This window comes from Medicago sativa, chromosome 2 (assembly GCF_051527215.1).
Source record: "Medicago sativa cultivar Bolivia chromosome 2, Bolivia_mono, whole genome shotgun sequence".
NCBI classification, from domain to species: domain Eukaryota; kingdom Viridiplantae; phylum Streptophyta; class Magnoliopsida; order Fabales; family Fabaceae; genus Medicago; species Medicago sativa.
The window spans coordinates 10,538,172-10,553,867 of record NC_140750.1 but is presented as its reverse complement, the minus strand read 5'-3'; the positions used below and the strand labels follow the sequence as shown (position 1 = coordinate 10,553,867).

The window sequence follows — 15,696 nt, the reverse complement described above, 5'->3', positions numbered from 1 at the left end:
GGAGGAAGTTAAGCTCCGTATCAGGTCCATTGTACTGCCGCATACAGAGTTGGGTGGTGATCAATGTAAGTGGCCTGCAAAAGGAAGGGGTGAGTTTACTGTGTTTCTAGTGGATACAAGCTGCCAAGTACCGATGAAAACAGTGAGATGATGAATGATCCGATATGGAGGAAGATTTGATGGCTTTAAAGTGCATGAAAGTATTAGGTGTTTTATTTGGTTGGTGTACCATGGTAGATTATTAACCAACTAATTGAAGCATAGCATGTGGATGGATGGGAGATCCGTTCTGTATTAGATGCAGCTTGCAAGTAGAAACAAAATTCTCCATTGTTAAGGGATTGTCCGTTAGCAATGGTGGTGTGGCTTCATACTGTCCCTTCAAAATTACGGAGTAGGTTTCTTAATGCTAATGTTCAACAATAGATTGATATTAATACCAGCTGCACTGTGGAAGATGCCAGTAGGATTCAATTGAATTCTTTAGACTTTGGCTTTGCCATTTTCTTTGGATGTGGCAGAACAAGGAAGTTCATGATTCGAGTGTCACTAGACCATCGGCGCCTTTTTCTGATTTGCGTATCAGAATAAGACGCAGATCTTGGTGCGCAGGACGAGTGATTTGTTCAGATTCTATGCTTAGTTAGGCTATGTAACAGTTTAAGGGGAGGAGAGGGATTATTTTTCTTTTCTAAATTAAGCAAACTACAACGTGCAATAATTTTGGTAAAATTGATTTTTTATTTTTTATTTATTTCTATTGTTATCCCTTGAACAGAGAGTCGATGGTGACCTCTTATTCAAAACTGAGTCAGAAAAAAGGAGCTAATTGTCAACCATGTTTGTCTTTCTTAGTCTACATAGTACTATAAAAAGGCTTGTATGCACTCAAATAAAAGGGCTTACCCCATTGCAGATCACCTCCTAAGTTTATTTAAAGGCAAACGAGAGAACAAGATGTTGCTAGATAAACTCATCCTGGAAGTGCATCTCTCGTACAGGGGATGGTGTAGGTAATTGCATTTGAGTCAATGATGGAACTTGATATATAAGGGACAAAACCCTATAAAGCCAACAATTCACTTTGCGAGTAAAGTTAGTATAAACCTTTAGATATACAAATCAATGGTTGATATTATATCCACATGCATAACAAATAACATATCACTTCACCTGTGGTTACAATATCAACTTGTAATTTTCTCAACTACTGAATTTTGGTGAACCAAATTAGATATATCAGTTATAATAAGGTGAATAAATATGACATGATTCAACTGGTGCTTACCTTATGCATTGAACTTGTATAATACATAAAAAATAGAGGTTATTTACATCATTCATAAACAAGAAAAAAGTATACACTTAATGAGCAATTTGTGTTTATAAATTGAATCACTAATGACCCTGACCCTATAATCTGGTCATGACTTGACAGCTTCATCATCATCTTCAATATCCCAACTAAGATCCTCATCTTCATCAGCAGTTGCTGCACTCAATCTCTTCCGCAAATCAATCTTACTTTCAGACGCACTAGCATCCCCTCTTTTTTCATCATTGGTTTCAACGTCTTCAATTTCATCCCAACTAATGTCTTCTTCCTCGGGCATGGAAGGCTGGCTTGAAACAATTGAAATATCACTATCCTTGCACGATTCACCACTGTTATCATTATCCGTCTTCACTTCTGATGCCACATTTTTTACATCCAACTTATCATCTTGATCACCCACAGTTACAGAAACACTAGACACCACATTGTCATCATAATTCTCCTCCTCCAACTTATCATCACCTCCATCAATTATAGATTCAGCAGCAATACCCTTCTCATCATTTTCAATCTTCAAATTCTTAACTGTCTCCGCATTACCATCACCCGTGGTCGAGGCAACCTCAGCAGAATTATCCTCTTTCTGTTTAGAAACCCCACTGATACTACCTTTGGGCTCATACCCGTCGTCGTCATCATCATCATCGAAATCCCAGCTCAGATCCTCCTCTTCATCACCTGAAATAGCCCGCTTGACAAACTTCGCCCTTGCATCTTCGGCTTGCTTAAGCTTATGCAGCTTATAGAAATACCTACTCCAGAATCTCTCATCATCAATCTTACTTGGAACAATCTTCACATAAATCTCATCAACAACATCATTTTCTTTAATCAAATTCTCAATCTCATCAACCTTATCATCCAACACAAACCCTAATTTCCACTCATTGAAATTCACCAAATCTTCAGGCTCATCCAAATACGTATTAACATCACTCTGAAGAGCACGAACCAATACATCAAATCTACTATAACGTTTCAAATCACCAACACTACTACTACTACTCAAATCTCTCTTAATATTATTTGAATCATTAGAATCAGAATCAGAATCAGGTGCTAAAAGAGAATCCCTACCGTGAGAGATAATCTGCGCCGTCGATTTCCAAACGGTGCTGCCGATATCATCGATTGCTTGACCAACGGTTTCAAGCGATTCCTGAGCGACGGAGGCGCCGACATCGAGAGAAGCAGGGAGGTCTTTAACGGCGCGTGAGGCGGCGTCACGGATGACGGATGTTTCAATTTTCAAGCCGGAGCTGAATTCTTCGAGATCGCGGCGGTAATTCTCGAGGACGGATTCGGATTTAGATGCTAGGGTTTGGATCAGGCCGCCGAAGCTCCAAGCGGTGGTTTCGGTGGGTGTGTCGTGGTGGTCTGGATCGGGTTGATCGGAATCGGAATTGTGTGACGGTGGGGAGTCGGGTTCGTCGGAGAAAACGGTTTTGAAAAAGTTCATGGCGGTGGAAAGGGGTTGTTTGGAGAAATTGGCGGATGGGATTGATTTGGGTGGCAAAAGCAATGGCGAATGATTATTATAACATATACCAAGTGACTACAACGATAAACCAAATATTTCGATTCAAATCTTAAAATTATTTTTTTATTAAATAATAAATAAATAAATAATATAAAAAAATTATTTTTTAAATTTAAAAAGGTTAAATTTAAATAGAATTTAATTCAATATAAAGTGGGTGTAAAGATTATTTATACTATTAATTAATTAAAATTGTAAAAAAAATTAAAACCGGTTGATTTCATTGGATAATAATTAGTGCAGACAAGTGGACAACATATAATATATAGTATATGTAAGGTCCACGATTCAAATTCCAGCTAGCATAAAAAAAACCGTAAACTATACTATATAAGCCTCTATAAAGTTTATCTTTTCAATTCAAAAGTCATTTCCTTTTTAGCTTCAAGGGTACAAGTTAGCATTACCCTATATTTTTATTAGTTCTTAAAGGCAAAGCTTTTAAACCCCTAATTTTTCACAGTTTTCCTATTTACTATATTCTTTTTTTCTTTTCTTTTTTTGAAAGGTATTTCCTCTATTCTTTAGTTACTTCTTTTATCCATTTTACATTTCTTCGAAGATATGTCATAGTTTTTGGGATTTCATTGAAATCAAAGACTAATCAAAAAGCAAAATAAATTTCCTTTCTTTTGTTTTATGGTCTTTTTCTATTAACCATAAGCCCGTAACCATATTCATTAATAGAAAGCAACTGAATCTTATTATTTAGTACCAACATTTCCAACGTTCCGTTCCGTGAGAAGCAACAACTTGTTGCTGAGCCTCTAATACACGTCTATTAGATGCTGAAAGTAAACATAAATTTGATGTAAATTGTTACTAAGAAGTTTATCTATTTGAAGGAGCTTATAGTAACAAAATGATAAGTTTTTGTTTGTTTTGGGGGTTACATATGCATTTTCACGTAACTAATATATTTTCTTGATGATTACTTGTTTTTATAATAAGAACTCGCCTAATTTATATTAGTATCAATGCAACGTTGTTTGCTGATACTTACAATTTAGTTTGTATTTCATTACAAACCAAATGATTTCTTGTCCACGTAAAAACTCATGGAACTATCCAACACATTAGTTGTTCACAATCATAAACACCAATATAAAATCCTTGCATCAAACTAGATGGAAATATACACATAATTTTTTTTTGTTATAGAATCAAACACAACTGTGTGATATTCCTGTTTTATAGAATCATGTACATTAAAAAGATGATCAGAAATTTTAAAAAAATAAAATAAATTGTTGCCAAACAGACCTTTACAGACAGCCTCCTTTTGACATAATTAGGAGACGTCTACAGCTTCTCGTATTGATCAAAGAACTGGGAACAAGAAGTGCTATTAGAAAAGTGTGAGTATCTTCTAAGACCAAAAAAAAAAAAAGTGTGAGTATAACGGAGTGAAGTGAAACCAATCTAAATCCCAATCATTGAGTTCGTAGTATGCTCCATGCTCATGTTCAAAGATGAGAGTAGGCTATGCCGCTATGGCCTATGGCACATTAAAGTTTAACTATCTCTTAAAAAACGGCTACTTAGTTTGTTAGATTATTATCCAAGAGATTTTCCATTTGTTACGGATTATAAACAAAAAGTGATTTTGATATTCTATACTTAAGAGATTTTTGTTGGTTTATTGCAAAGATAATTAATTCTATATTTGTATGGAACGATAGCTTAAATAAGGTACTCTACACTTTTTTATTTAACTCACATTGTCACGTAGATATGTTCCAATGGAAACAAAAATTATGGAACTGTTATATAGTATTTGAAACTCAATGATGAAAACCTTGTTGGAGATGCTCTAATTGGATTCAAAAAGGTCTGACATATTAGTTGATTGTATTGTTTGGTATAACATGTAGAACATTACAACAAAAAATGCAAGACTAGCATCTGCTCAGCATCATTAGTACTTATAAGCAACATCAGTTCTCAAAGAAAACAACACTATTTGCTTACAAAATATCCTGCAATTGTTTTGAAGTTGTTTGTGGCAGATACCAGGGCACATTGAAGAGGACATTCTATGAAGAATTGGTATGGAATTCCTCAACTTAGTTTCTTTCTAAATACTACTATTTGTTCAAAATTACAAGTTTACAACTTATGCATTGGTATACCAGATCTATAATAAGGATCAGAATCGCACAACTAGCTATCTCCACTTCCCAAAAATAAACAAACTAACTTTAGAATTACAAAGTAAATGAAATCAGATAAAGAATGCTGATACAAAACATGTAATTGTTATAATCTAAATAGGCACATAAAGTAGCTTTTGCACCATGGCATTGACACTACGCTTTTTGTTAATAACAAAAGGAACTACCAGCAAGTTACGATTAAAATAATCCCTAAACTTAAATTTCATAATCACCACCAAACAATCATTATATTTGTTAGCTCAGGTAATTCAACAGCTTCAATAGAACTAAAATATAGAATGATTCGAAATTCATGTTCATACTCAAGGATGTAATAAACATTTTCAACAGTACTAGAGAACTAAAAGACTAATGCAGAAGATCCTTTAGAGAGGCCATAGGGAGAGAGGATTCATCGTCAAATTCTTCACATCCTAATGTGAGATTTTTACAAGGTGTGATCTCGGACAATTCAAAATGAGAGATAAAAATCGGCACAGCTCCAGTCATTATCAATTCAACCATTCCCACAAACCAAGGTGACTAATTCCATCACAAGAAACAACTTGAGAATCCTGTTTCAGCAACACATCAAATGTCCTTCCTTCCATCCCTTACAATCTCAATTTAAATCCTTTGGACAAGAAGTCCTCCCTGTAGAAAAAAAAAATGAATATAATGAATCTCATCAAAGTAAGTTCAATTTTTGTCAAAAAAATCGAAGTAAGTTCAGCAATGTCACAAAAGAATAGCTGTCAATTCCACAATGGAAGGCCAATTTCTAACAATGTCACAAATGTACAACAATGTGACCAATTGAGAGTAATTTCATGGTAGGCCAATTTCTCAACAACAGCTTTCTTCCCTTTACATACCACGGCAGGGTGAAATAGTCTCAACATTCAGAAATGAGCTTGCCAAAATAATTATTTAGGAGTGAAGATCTCAAATAATGAAGGAAAAAAGAGCAATTCATACCAAAATACTTTCTTTAAGCAAACTCTATAGCTAGACACAAGGTCAACTCTTAAGCTAACACATAACATACATTGTGGTCAATTTTTGTTTCTTTTGAAATATATACATAAACAAAGGTAGAGACTTCAATCAATCAAAAAGATGGGTGCATTGAACTGACATTAACTAATACATAGCAAAATATCAGATAATCAATAAGAAGTACCTTCTCTTGCTCTTGCTTGTATGATTCTCCTTCTTCCTACAATTATCAACATGGAAGGAAGGTGGCACAAGGCTTTCAACACAAATCATAGCTCCATTCATATTAGGAAATCCTTCATTCAAATTAGGAATTCCTTCAACACAACTAACTTGTTCACTCTTCAAATCATACCAAACCAGCTTCATACAATCTATTTCCAATAGAACCTTATTTCCATCACTAGAATAACCTAAAGGCCTCACAGAAATCAAAGATAAATCGAAACACGATTTAACCATCGTAAAAAGTTTACACCAACTATCTCTAGATCCATATTCTTTCATCACCCAAACATCTATTTTAGTAGTTTGATAATTCACAATCATACAAAGACACCCTCCCAAAACAGCAACAAAAAGTGTAATAGACTTTCCCAAAACAGCAACAGAAAGTTCTTCACCTCCAATTTCATCAGGAAGAGGAACCTCAATGAAAATCTCAAGTGTTAGGTTAAACGCGACAATTAAACAAGGGTGTGACACATCAAGTTTCCGAGACATTATCCAGTGAAGAGAATTCTCAACAAAAACCCCCATGGTTTGAACATAGTGAAGAGCATACGGAAAACAAGGAATTATTTTCCACGAGTTTGATTTCGAACTGAAGAGTCTGACATGTGAATCATAAAAACAGCTATGTTGATCCCATAACCAAGAGATTCTGAGAAGTTTGTAATCGCCGGATAAAGAATCAAAACCGAATCCGTGAGCGCAAAAACAGAGGCGATTGATGTTGTCAGATTGAATAATGTTAGGGATAGGAAGAGGGAGAAAAGGGATAATCCGATGTTTACGGGTGTTAGGGTTGAAGAAAGTGATTTCGTTGGGGCCGTAAGGGTGCGTGAACGCGATTTGGCCTTTGGAGATGGCGAGGAGGCCGTTACATGAACCGATAAGAGTTGTGAAGCTGGTACACGTGAAAGGATTGATGTTACGCGGGAAAGGATCGATGCTACGCGGGAAAGGAAGGTTGAGTGGAACGGCGGTGGTTAGGTTAGGGAAATGGAGTTGGTAGAGATCGTTGTTCTTGTGACGGAGGATGAAGTTGAAATTGAGAGAATTTTTTAGGTGAAGGTTGATGAATTTGTGGGAATCTATTAAGGATTTAAGTGATTTTGAAGTTGATCGGAATCGAAGAAGTGATCGTACTGGTAAGCGAGAGAAGATTTCGGAGAGTATTTCCGGCGGAAGATTGGCCGCCATTGGAAGGAAGGAAGGTTCGTTCTAGGGTTTAGGGTTTTTACGGCGGCACATTAGAAGGAAGGTTGTAGGGTTTAGGGTTTTTTGTTTCTTCCTTTGTGGGGTTGTAGGATTTAGGCACCCAACATCTTAGCCACTCCAAAATTGTGATTTTATCCTTTAGAAATGATATTTGTACGGTTATTTTGGTACAACTTTCTCTCTTATACTCACATTATTTTTTTATTCTCTCTCTTCTTTTTCCTCTCTCTATTGTTTTTTACCAATGAGAAGAGAGAACAACAAAGTGTGTGTTTGGTTCAGCTTTGAATATAATTGATTCTGACAGAATTGATTCTGATAGAATTGATTCTGACAGGATTGATTATGAGAGAATTGATTTATGTTTGGATGCAATTATGTAGAATTGATTAAACAAACTTATTTATGTTTGGATACAATTATGTAGAATTGCTTTTGAATGTATAATTACTAAAATAGACATAACTAAAGGAGAATTGATAAAGAAGGAGAATTGATAAAGGGCAATAAAGGAAAATAATAGGTTGTAATAATAAAATATAAAATTTACTGTTTATAATTGATTCTATAAAAGTTAGAAGCTAGGATTTGTAGCTTCATAGAGAATTGCTTTTGGAGGATAAAAGCAATTCTGAAAAGCCAAACCAAACACGTTGTTTTTGGCTAGAATTGCTTTTGGCACTGTAGAGAATTGCTTTTGGCTGGGCAGAAGCTGAACCAAACAGGCCCAAAGTTGTCTTAAAGGTTGTACCTAAATGGTTGTCAAAATATCACTACTCTTTATCCTTAGGGTACGGTGGTTATAATGTTTTCAAGGTGAAATGGATGAAGGTATAAAACAAAAGTGATTTGAATTTTAAGATGGTGGTTATTAGGGTATGAGATGTATGATGTTTATGAATTCAACTAAGGTTATGGTGTGGTTTATTTTCTTTTTTTGAAAGGGGTGTGGTTTATTTTCTTGTTATCCAGAAAATATGCTTTTTTTTTTTGAAGGAATCCAGAAAATATGCTATACATTATTGTTTCGATGTGATGAAAAAAGTGTTTCTTAAAAGATCTGAAATACACAAATTAAGGTACCCTAAAGTTGTTTGAATTATATTGATTTGTGATCCATTATATTGATATGTGATACATGGAAGAAATCAAGTTGATGAATAATTTATGAGTGTCATGTTCTAATCATTTTAGTTTAGTTAAAGATGACAACAACTTGATAATTTTAATGCATAATTATAGTTTAACGTTGAATCTTCAAGTCGTCACATAAACCAAATGAGAGATTGTTAGATTATTTTAATAATTTGAGTGTGGTCCATGTAACTACTCCCTCTCTTTTTATTGAACTTTGCAACAAAAATCACATGAAATATGTGTGGTTATTATTAAATTATCTTTTGTTATAAATATTATTCAATATTATTTTTTATATTTCAAGACAAGTTTGCAATGTTAATAAAATATATATTTGAAAAAAAGAAGTAATAAATACATTTAAAAATTTGTATATGACATAAAAGTTGTTCTTGTCAAAAAAAAAATGACATAAAAGTTGTTTGGTGCAATGGTAGTTAAAGTCGATGAAAATCTTATTTCAAAATTCAAAGTCAATGAACAAAAACTTTATCATATAGTGAGAATCATTTTCTTTTTTTAAAAAAGTTAAACTAATTCACTGAAATTAACACCAAATAAAATCAAATCTAAACAGTTTAGAGGAGCAAATCTCAACCCAACACCATTAGGAGAAGCTAAATTTATGATACATTGAGAATCATAATACCAGTATCAAGATCTTAGCGAATTGTACTAACATTTTCACCTTATTACTATATCTTCTTGGTGAAATTTACCTACCTACTTTTTGTTTATAATTAAGAATTCACCTACTTACTTTTAGTATCAAAGCAACGTTGTTAGTTGACGCTTTTAATTTAGTTTGTATTACAATACTAATAAAAATGGTGTCTTGTCCACATAAAAACTCATGGACCTTCCAACACATTACTTGCTCACAGACACCAACATGAAATCCTTGCATCAAATTAGATTTGAATATACACAAAAAAAACTATTGTTATAGAATCAAACACAACTGTTGTAGAATAAATCACTTAGACTGATATTCTTTCAATTTCCTTGATGATAAACTCTTTTTCCTCTTCAAATTGCTCATCTTCTGAACCTAAAAACCGCAAAAGAGATAAAATTAATAGCTCATCAAATAAACTTTATTTCAATAATTGAGAACCACAGAATGAAAATTCAGATGAATACAATGTAATTGTAAGTTTTAAATCAACTGAAAGCACAGTAACCTTTTCCCGGAGATAGATTATGAAGTAATTCTAGCAGCTTCCCCTTGTTCTTCCCTAGAATTATTTTTACATCTCGCGGCTTATTAGGATTAGCAACGAAAATCTGGATAAACATATAAGAAAAGATAAAACTAAAACTCAAATGATTGGAAAAAAAAATATTAAAATGTGCATTGCATATAATATCTTATACAATAAGAAATGAACTTTGGCGCATAAATTTAAGTCTCTTTTGCCAACTAGAATAAATACATTAAAGCATTTCATAAAGTAACCTGTTATTAAAAAAAAATTCGACTTGTTACAGTAAACATGATAAATGTAAACAAGACTTCTTGAGTTCTCTAAGCACACAAAACTTTACAAAGAATGGGGTTGAGTAATCGCAGTTACATTTGATTAACGGGCATAAATATGGTTTATATTCTTTTATAAATCGCCAAAAGGATGAGCTCATTGTATAAATTTGAAGGGGAAAAATCACCTTGAAAATGTGGAAAGCTGATAACTGAATGTTTTTACTTGAATCCTGCTCAATCCATAAAATAACATCAAATAAATAGTGTTGACGACAGATAGAAAAAGAAACCAAGTTACACAACACTAGCAGAAACAAGGAACATGTTCAGTAGTGTATACTGCAGAAAACAGGAATGTCACACGATGACGCAGGATTAAGAAAAGTCGTACCGTCAACAATGTCATCATGACTTTCAAAAAACGAACTTCTAAGATGTAACGCTTCATTATCTGAGCATTGGGTGATTCCAAGAGAAAATCCGAGAGAAGCTAAAATCCATATAATTAAATTCAATTGTTAAAAATCATGTACATAAAAAAAAAAAAGGTCAGAAATTTAAAAATAAATAAAAGAAGTGTTGCCAGAACAGACCTTTATAGACTGCCTCCTTGTGACATAATTAGGAGATGTCAAGAGCTTCTCGTATTGATCAAAGAACTGAGAACAAGAAGTCTTATTAGAAAAGTGCGGGTATAACGGAGTAAAATGAAACCACTCCAATCATTGAGTACGTAGTATGCTCCGTGCACATGTTCAAAGATGAGAGTAGGGTGCAGAACACTTACTATCTCAGAAAGAACGACTACTCGGTTAAATTATTTTCCAGGAGATTTTCCATTTGTTATGATTATAAACAAAAAGTGATTTTAAATTCAATAATTAAGAGATATTTAAAAAAGGTTGAAGCCATTTTGTGTTTTTTTATCATAATGAAAATCATTTTCAAAAAAGAAAAACATTTATCGAAAGAGTGATGCTATATAATGCGAAAATTTTCTCACGAAAAAAACGCGAAAAGCGTGAATGCACTCACAATTGGAATTTAGTTATTTTTTTTATTAAGGCACCATTACAATTGCAAGTTGGTCATTCTTAATAGTACTGCTACGTATACATGCTTTATTTTTACAGCATGGTCAAACTTTTAAGTTGTTTGTTAGCGGAAATCATGGAGGAATGGTGTTAAAGTGGCCAATGGTAAACGTTTGCTATTTTTCCGCGGAGCTATCTCTCGCAATATACAGCATTTCTCTATCGAAAATGATTTCTGAGAGAAGCTACAGAAAACAGCCTCTCATTTGAACCAATTTTTTAACTTTTTTTGTCTTCAGATTCTCATTTTTTAACATATATGTAACAAACGGATAGAAACTCCCAACAGTGGTTATTATTATTTATTTTTTAAATAAGTGATCTTTTCACAACAGAAGTTGTAATAAACAGGCCCTTGATCTCCTTGGTGAAAATATTCAACTGAGGAGCATAATTTTTTCTCAAGCAGCATTTTCATGCTGCCTTCATATGTTCAAATCAGATAAGTATGTTAAGGAGGATGCAAACCTCATCGTAGTGAGTTGTCAAAAATTCAGCGACAACAGTTGCATGTTTAGAAAGAAGGTCCTGAAAAGCAAGCATATCCAAAATATATGTATGAAATGGCTGTAGACTAACATCAAGATAAGTAGTTATGGGAATTTAAGAGATAACGAAAGAATTCAAATCTGACCTTAAACGTGGAAAATGCATCAGATGCTACATCGAAGTTAGGCAACTCTACATATTTAAAGAACAACACAAAGCTTGCTGATTCCAATATGTATCTGAGAACACCCAAAAAAATCAGAAAGTTAAAACAGTGCAACGGACTCACCTTTTTCTAATAGATTGCATGATAAGCACATGCCTAAATAATCATTGATAATCAAATGTTAACTTTTATTTGTCAAAAAAGTTAACTTTTTTAAGAAACGACTTTCATCATCCTCAAGCTCAACCACAGTATATTATCCCAATATTAGAATCTACTTTTTTTAGAAACAGAGATGAAGATATCGGAATGAAAAAAAATAAAAAATAAATAAATAAAAACAGGGAGAGAGCAATTAGGAAAAAGAACATCTGATGACAACCCAAAATATCTTACTTTGCAAGATTCGGAAATTTGATGCACTCCCGCAACATTATGCCAGAGCTCAGGGCAATTTCTTTGTTATCATAGCTGGTTGGAAACAGATACAGAGATATCAGCAACTGCTTAAACTAATCATATTTAAGAACATTGATCATGTAGCTAAACAATTGCTTACTTACGTAGACAGTGAAACTGAATGTGTTTCAGAATGCTGTAAGATACCTGATTTTAGAAAAATCATTTTTGCAATCAATGATGTTGTAAGAAACCGTTTTGCATGAATCAATTTTATATACCCTAGACTATAATCTTCAAAGTATTGTAAGTAAAAGTGTTTTTCAATTTTTCATTTGATGAAAGAGAAATAAACTTTCAAGGAAAAGGCAATAGAATGCCACATGCTATATCTCTATAATATTCTCGGGGTAGTTTTAATTTGGTTAAATTTGAATCGTGAGCGGAAAAAAAAATGCAAAATCAGAAGTAGCTTCTACCAAAATCCCCTTTCGTCCAAAAACTCATTTCAAAATGGATGACGAAATACTTATGAGCACATAAAAGCGAGTGTAAGATTCTGATATATTTCCAAACCAATCCTTAACAAAACAAGAAAATTAAGTTCCATCCATGATTTAATGCACAGACAACTAGGTTCACTTTCTACTCTAAATTTAGCGGAAAGGTCTTTTAATAATTGCTTTAAAGGAAGAAATACTTTTGTTGTATCAAATATGAAATTTTAAAATAAACAACTCAGTATTATATTGTATCAATTCAACATTCTATGTTAGAACCGCCATAAAAAGTTGGAACTGCCATAATTTTTCAATGATCTATGATAGAACATTATGTCATCTTTTGGCATTTATATTCAGTTCTTCGAAAATTGGAGAAGCACTTTAATGGCATAAACATAATGATTATAATAGAATACGATCATGTGTGATATCAGTTTCACAAACTAAAAACAACTACGAATGCAATCCTTCACCAAATTTTTCAGACTTCTTATCAGGAACAAGGATCCAAAAGACATTGAAAGAAAAACCAATATATAATGTTTCCAATTTGGCATAGAGCATCAGTTTAAGCCAACCAACTTGAATACAATTACGAACAATAGTGACAACACATTGAAAAAGGAGCAACAGAAAAGGTGATGGCAACAGAAAAGGAGCAACACATTGAAAAACTTACCATGCAACAAGAAAGTCTAGTAATTCAATGTGTTGTTGAATGTATTCTACACAGCAATCATTGGAATCAACCTTTTGTTTCAACAATATCGTCCAACAGTGGACTAAATCCTTTCTAGCCTGTATCAAAATTCATGCACCCACGATGAGCAACCAGTTAAGTCAACTGCATGCATATGATAGTGTAGTGTATCTGAATCTTACTTCCCATCCAAGTATAGGCAACTTGTGAATTAGAAGAGTAAGAACATCCTCCTTGCAGATTTCCTCCACAAGCTGTGAAACCTGATCTAAATTCGGTTCTGATTCTCCATCTCCAGAAAGCATAGTTCTCATTGTTACGAAATTCTTTTCAACTTCCTCTAAAGCCTACAATAAAGTAAAACAAGCATCAATAACCAGTAACCACTGTAGAATAACTGCAAGTAAGAGAAAGGCATAATATCACTGGAACGTATCTATGGACAACAAAATGATAACACTCAGGGCATATATGGCATGACTTATATACCCACGACGGACAAACTGATGACGCATATGACAAATGTTGAAATACAATACATGATAGAGAGAATAAAAGTGCCATGTTTCATCCAAGGGCCGGCTAAAACGTATCCGTCGCTAGTCGAGCTTTTTTAGTCTTCATGCCAACAAGCATTTTCCATATATTTATGAGTAATTTTAGTGCTTGTTTGGTCCACGCTGTATTAACTTGAAAGAGTGTTAAATCTACAAGTTCATATTCAACAACCATCAGATGTGCCATTACTGAAGACGGCCCAAACAAAATGCTATCTTCTTTTACTCTCTAAAAAGTTACCAACTATTTTATTTTCACAAAATTGGGTTTATTTTAACAGATATCATAACCCAATTGGAAGCAAAAATGACCTTCTTATAAAGAGACAATTATAGAAGTATATAACAACACAGCCAATTTCCATCAGAAAGCATTGATGACTTAGAATCAGAGTAACCTCCTTCATTTACGAAACAAGTAACACACTTCAAAAAGCATAATACTAGCAAATTAGAATAATTTATTATTTACGTAAAGTCTAATTCAGTGATTATTGTTTTCTCCAACAAAACTACTTAACAACAATCAGTTTTCAGGTAAAAAATCATATCTTTTTGCAGCACAAAACACACTAAACTAATAAACAAATAAGCAAAAGTTTCTAAAATCATCTATTTAATACATACCCATGATTAAAAACGGAAACTTTAACTGAAAAAACGAAGACCCAGATAGAGTAATTGAAAATTTAGAACAAAGGGGTGGTAATTAGCGTGTAAATCACAAATGGGTTACCTTCTCAAGAGCTTTAACTTCAACAACAGTTTTGGTATCGAGTGCCATAAGACTCTCTTTGATAGACTTGACAACTTCCTGCGGCGTTTTAGGCCTCGAAACCTTAAAGAACGAAAACGACATGATACGATGATGATGTTTGTTCTGTGTTTCTAGATGTTGTTGGGATGAAAAGAAAGAAATGAAAATGGTGGTTGTTCTTGTTTTGATTTCAATTATTCATCATTGTTGCAAAGTAATTATGATCTACGAGTTCGTCATCATCAACAATAATCAACCACATAGCAAATACCATCGAAGTGGAAGAAAGAAGGATTATTTTATTTTATTTTATATTTTATTTTCTTCTTTCTTTACTTTTTCTTTTTCCTCATTTGTTTTTCATAGCTACCACTTTAATTATTAGTTTTTTTTTAAGGGACCACTTTAATTATTTGTATTATTATCAACCTTAGTTAAAATTAATCAACCATATTATAAAAAAAATATATTAATCAAAACCATAGTTATAACAAATTGAGAGGAGGAATAGACCCAATCTGATTCTCACAACTCTTGCAGCAAATTGTTGCCTAACTTTTTCATACTAATTCGACTAATTTGTTCCCTTAGGCTTTGTTTGCAAGTTTGGAGGGGAAGGGAGGGGAAGGCTTGGGAAAAAAGGAATGAGCAAGTAGAAGAAATAAAGGAAAATGGGAAGGATGGTTTTGGGGGTTTAACTTTTCTTCATAATACAAAACCCCTCCTCATTTGGAGGAACTAAAAAATTGTATTGGAGGAGGGTTTTGGGGGGTTTTGGAGGGTTAATAAGAATTCTTTAAATTTAATCTATGTTGTTATAATATTTTTAAAATTAAAAATAAAGTAAGCATATGCATTAATTTATCATTCTCTAAAAAACTACTTATTTAAAAAATTTGAAAAATTTCTCCATTTTTCCTCATATTTTGCATCCCTC

At 33.3% G+C, this 15,696-nt stretch overlaps 3 protein-coding genes across 3 annotated transcripts; all 3 read right to left on the bottom strand.

Annotated features, from left to right (window-relative positions):
- Positions 1 to 1,269: 1,269 nt before the first annotated feature.
- Positions 1,270 to 2,847, bottom strand: LOC146944424 (BSD domain-containing protein). Its single transcript, XM_085742806.1, has one exon. It carries the CDS (start codon positions 2,793 to 2,795, stop codon positions 1,425 to 1,427), a length of 1,371 nt encoding a protein of 456 aa, XP_085598932.1. The 5' UTR covers positions 2,796 to 2,847; the 3' UTR covers positions 1,270 to 1,424.
- A 2,445-nt stretch (positions 2,848 to 5,292) lies between these two features.
- Positions 5,293 to 7,638, bottom strand: LOC146944423 (F-box protein CPR1-like). The gene is made up of 2 exons (XM_085742803.1): positions 6,216 to 7,638; positions 5,293 to 5,686 (listed from the first exon to the last, which is right to left on the bottom strand). The coding sequence occupies exons 1-2, from the start codon at positions 7,454 to 7,456 to the stop codon at positions 5,647 to 5,649; spliced, it is 1,281 nt and encodes a 426-aa protein (XP_085598929.1). The 5' UTR covers positions 7,457 to 7,638; the 3' UTR covers positions 5,293 to 5,646.
- Positions 7,639 to 9,371: 1,733 nt separating this feature from the next.
- On the bottom strand, positions 9,372 to 15,039 carry LOC146944422 (Mo25 family protein). The gene is made up of 11 exons (XM_085742805.1): positions 14,739 to 15,039; positions 13,628 to 13,792; positions 13,425 to 13,543; positions 12,240 to 12,314; positions 11,823 to 11,916; positions 11,657 to 11,716; positions 10,688 to 10,753; positions 10,486 to 10,584; positions 10,280 to 10,324; positions 9,796 to 9,898; positions 9,372 to 9,662 (listed from the first exon to the last, which is right to left on the bottom strand). Exons 1-11 carry the CDS (start codon positions 14,859 to 14,861, stop codon positions 9,592 to 9,594), a joined length of 1,020 nt encoding a protein of 339 aa, XP_085598931.1. The 5' UTR covers positions 14,862 to 15,039; the 3' UTR covers positions 9,372 to 9,591.
- Between the last annotated feature and the right edge of the window lie 657 nt (positions 15,040 to 15,696).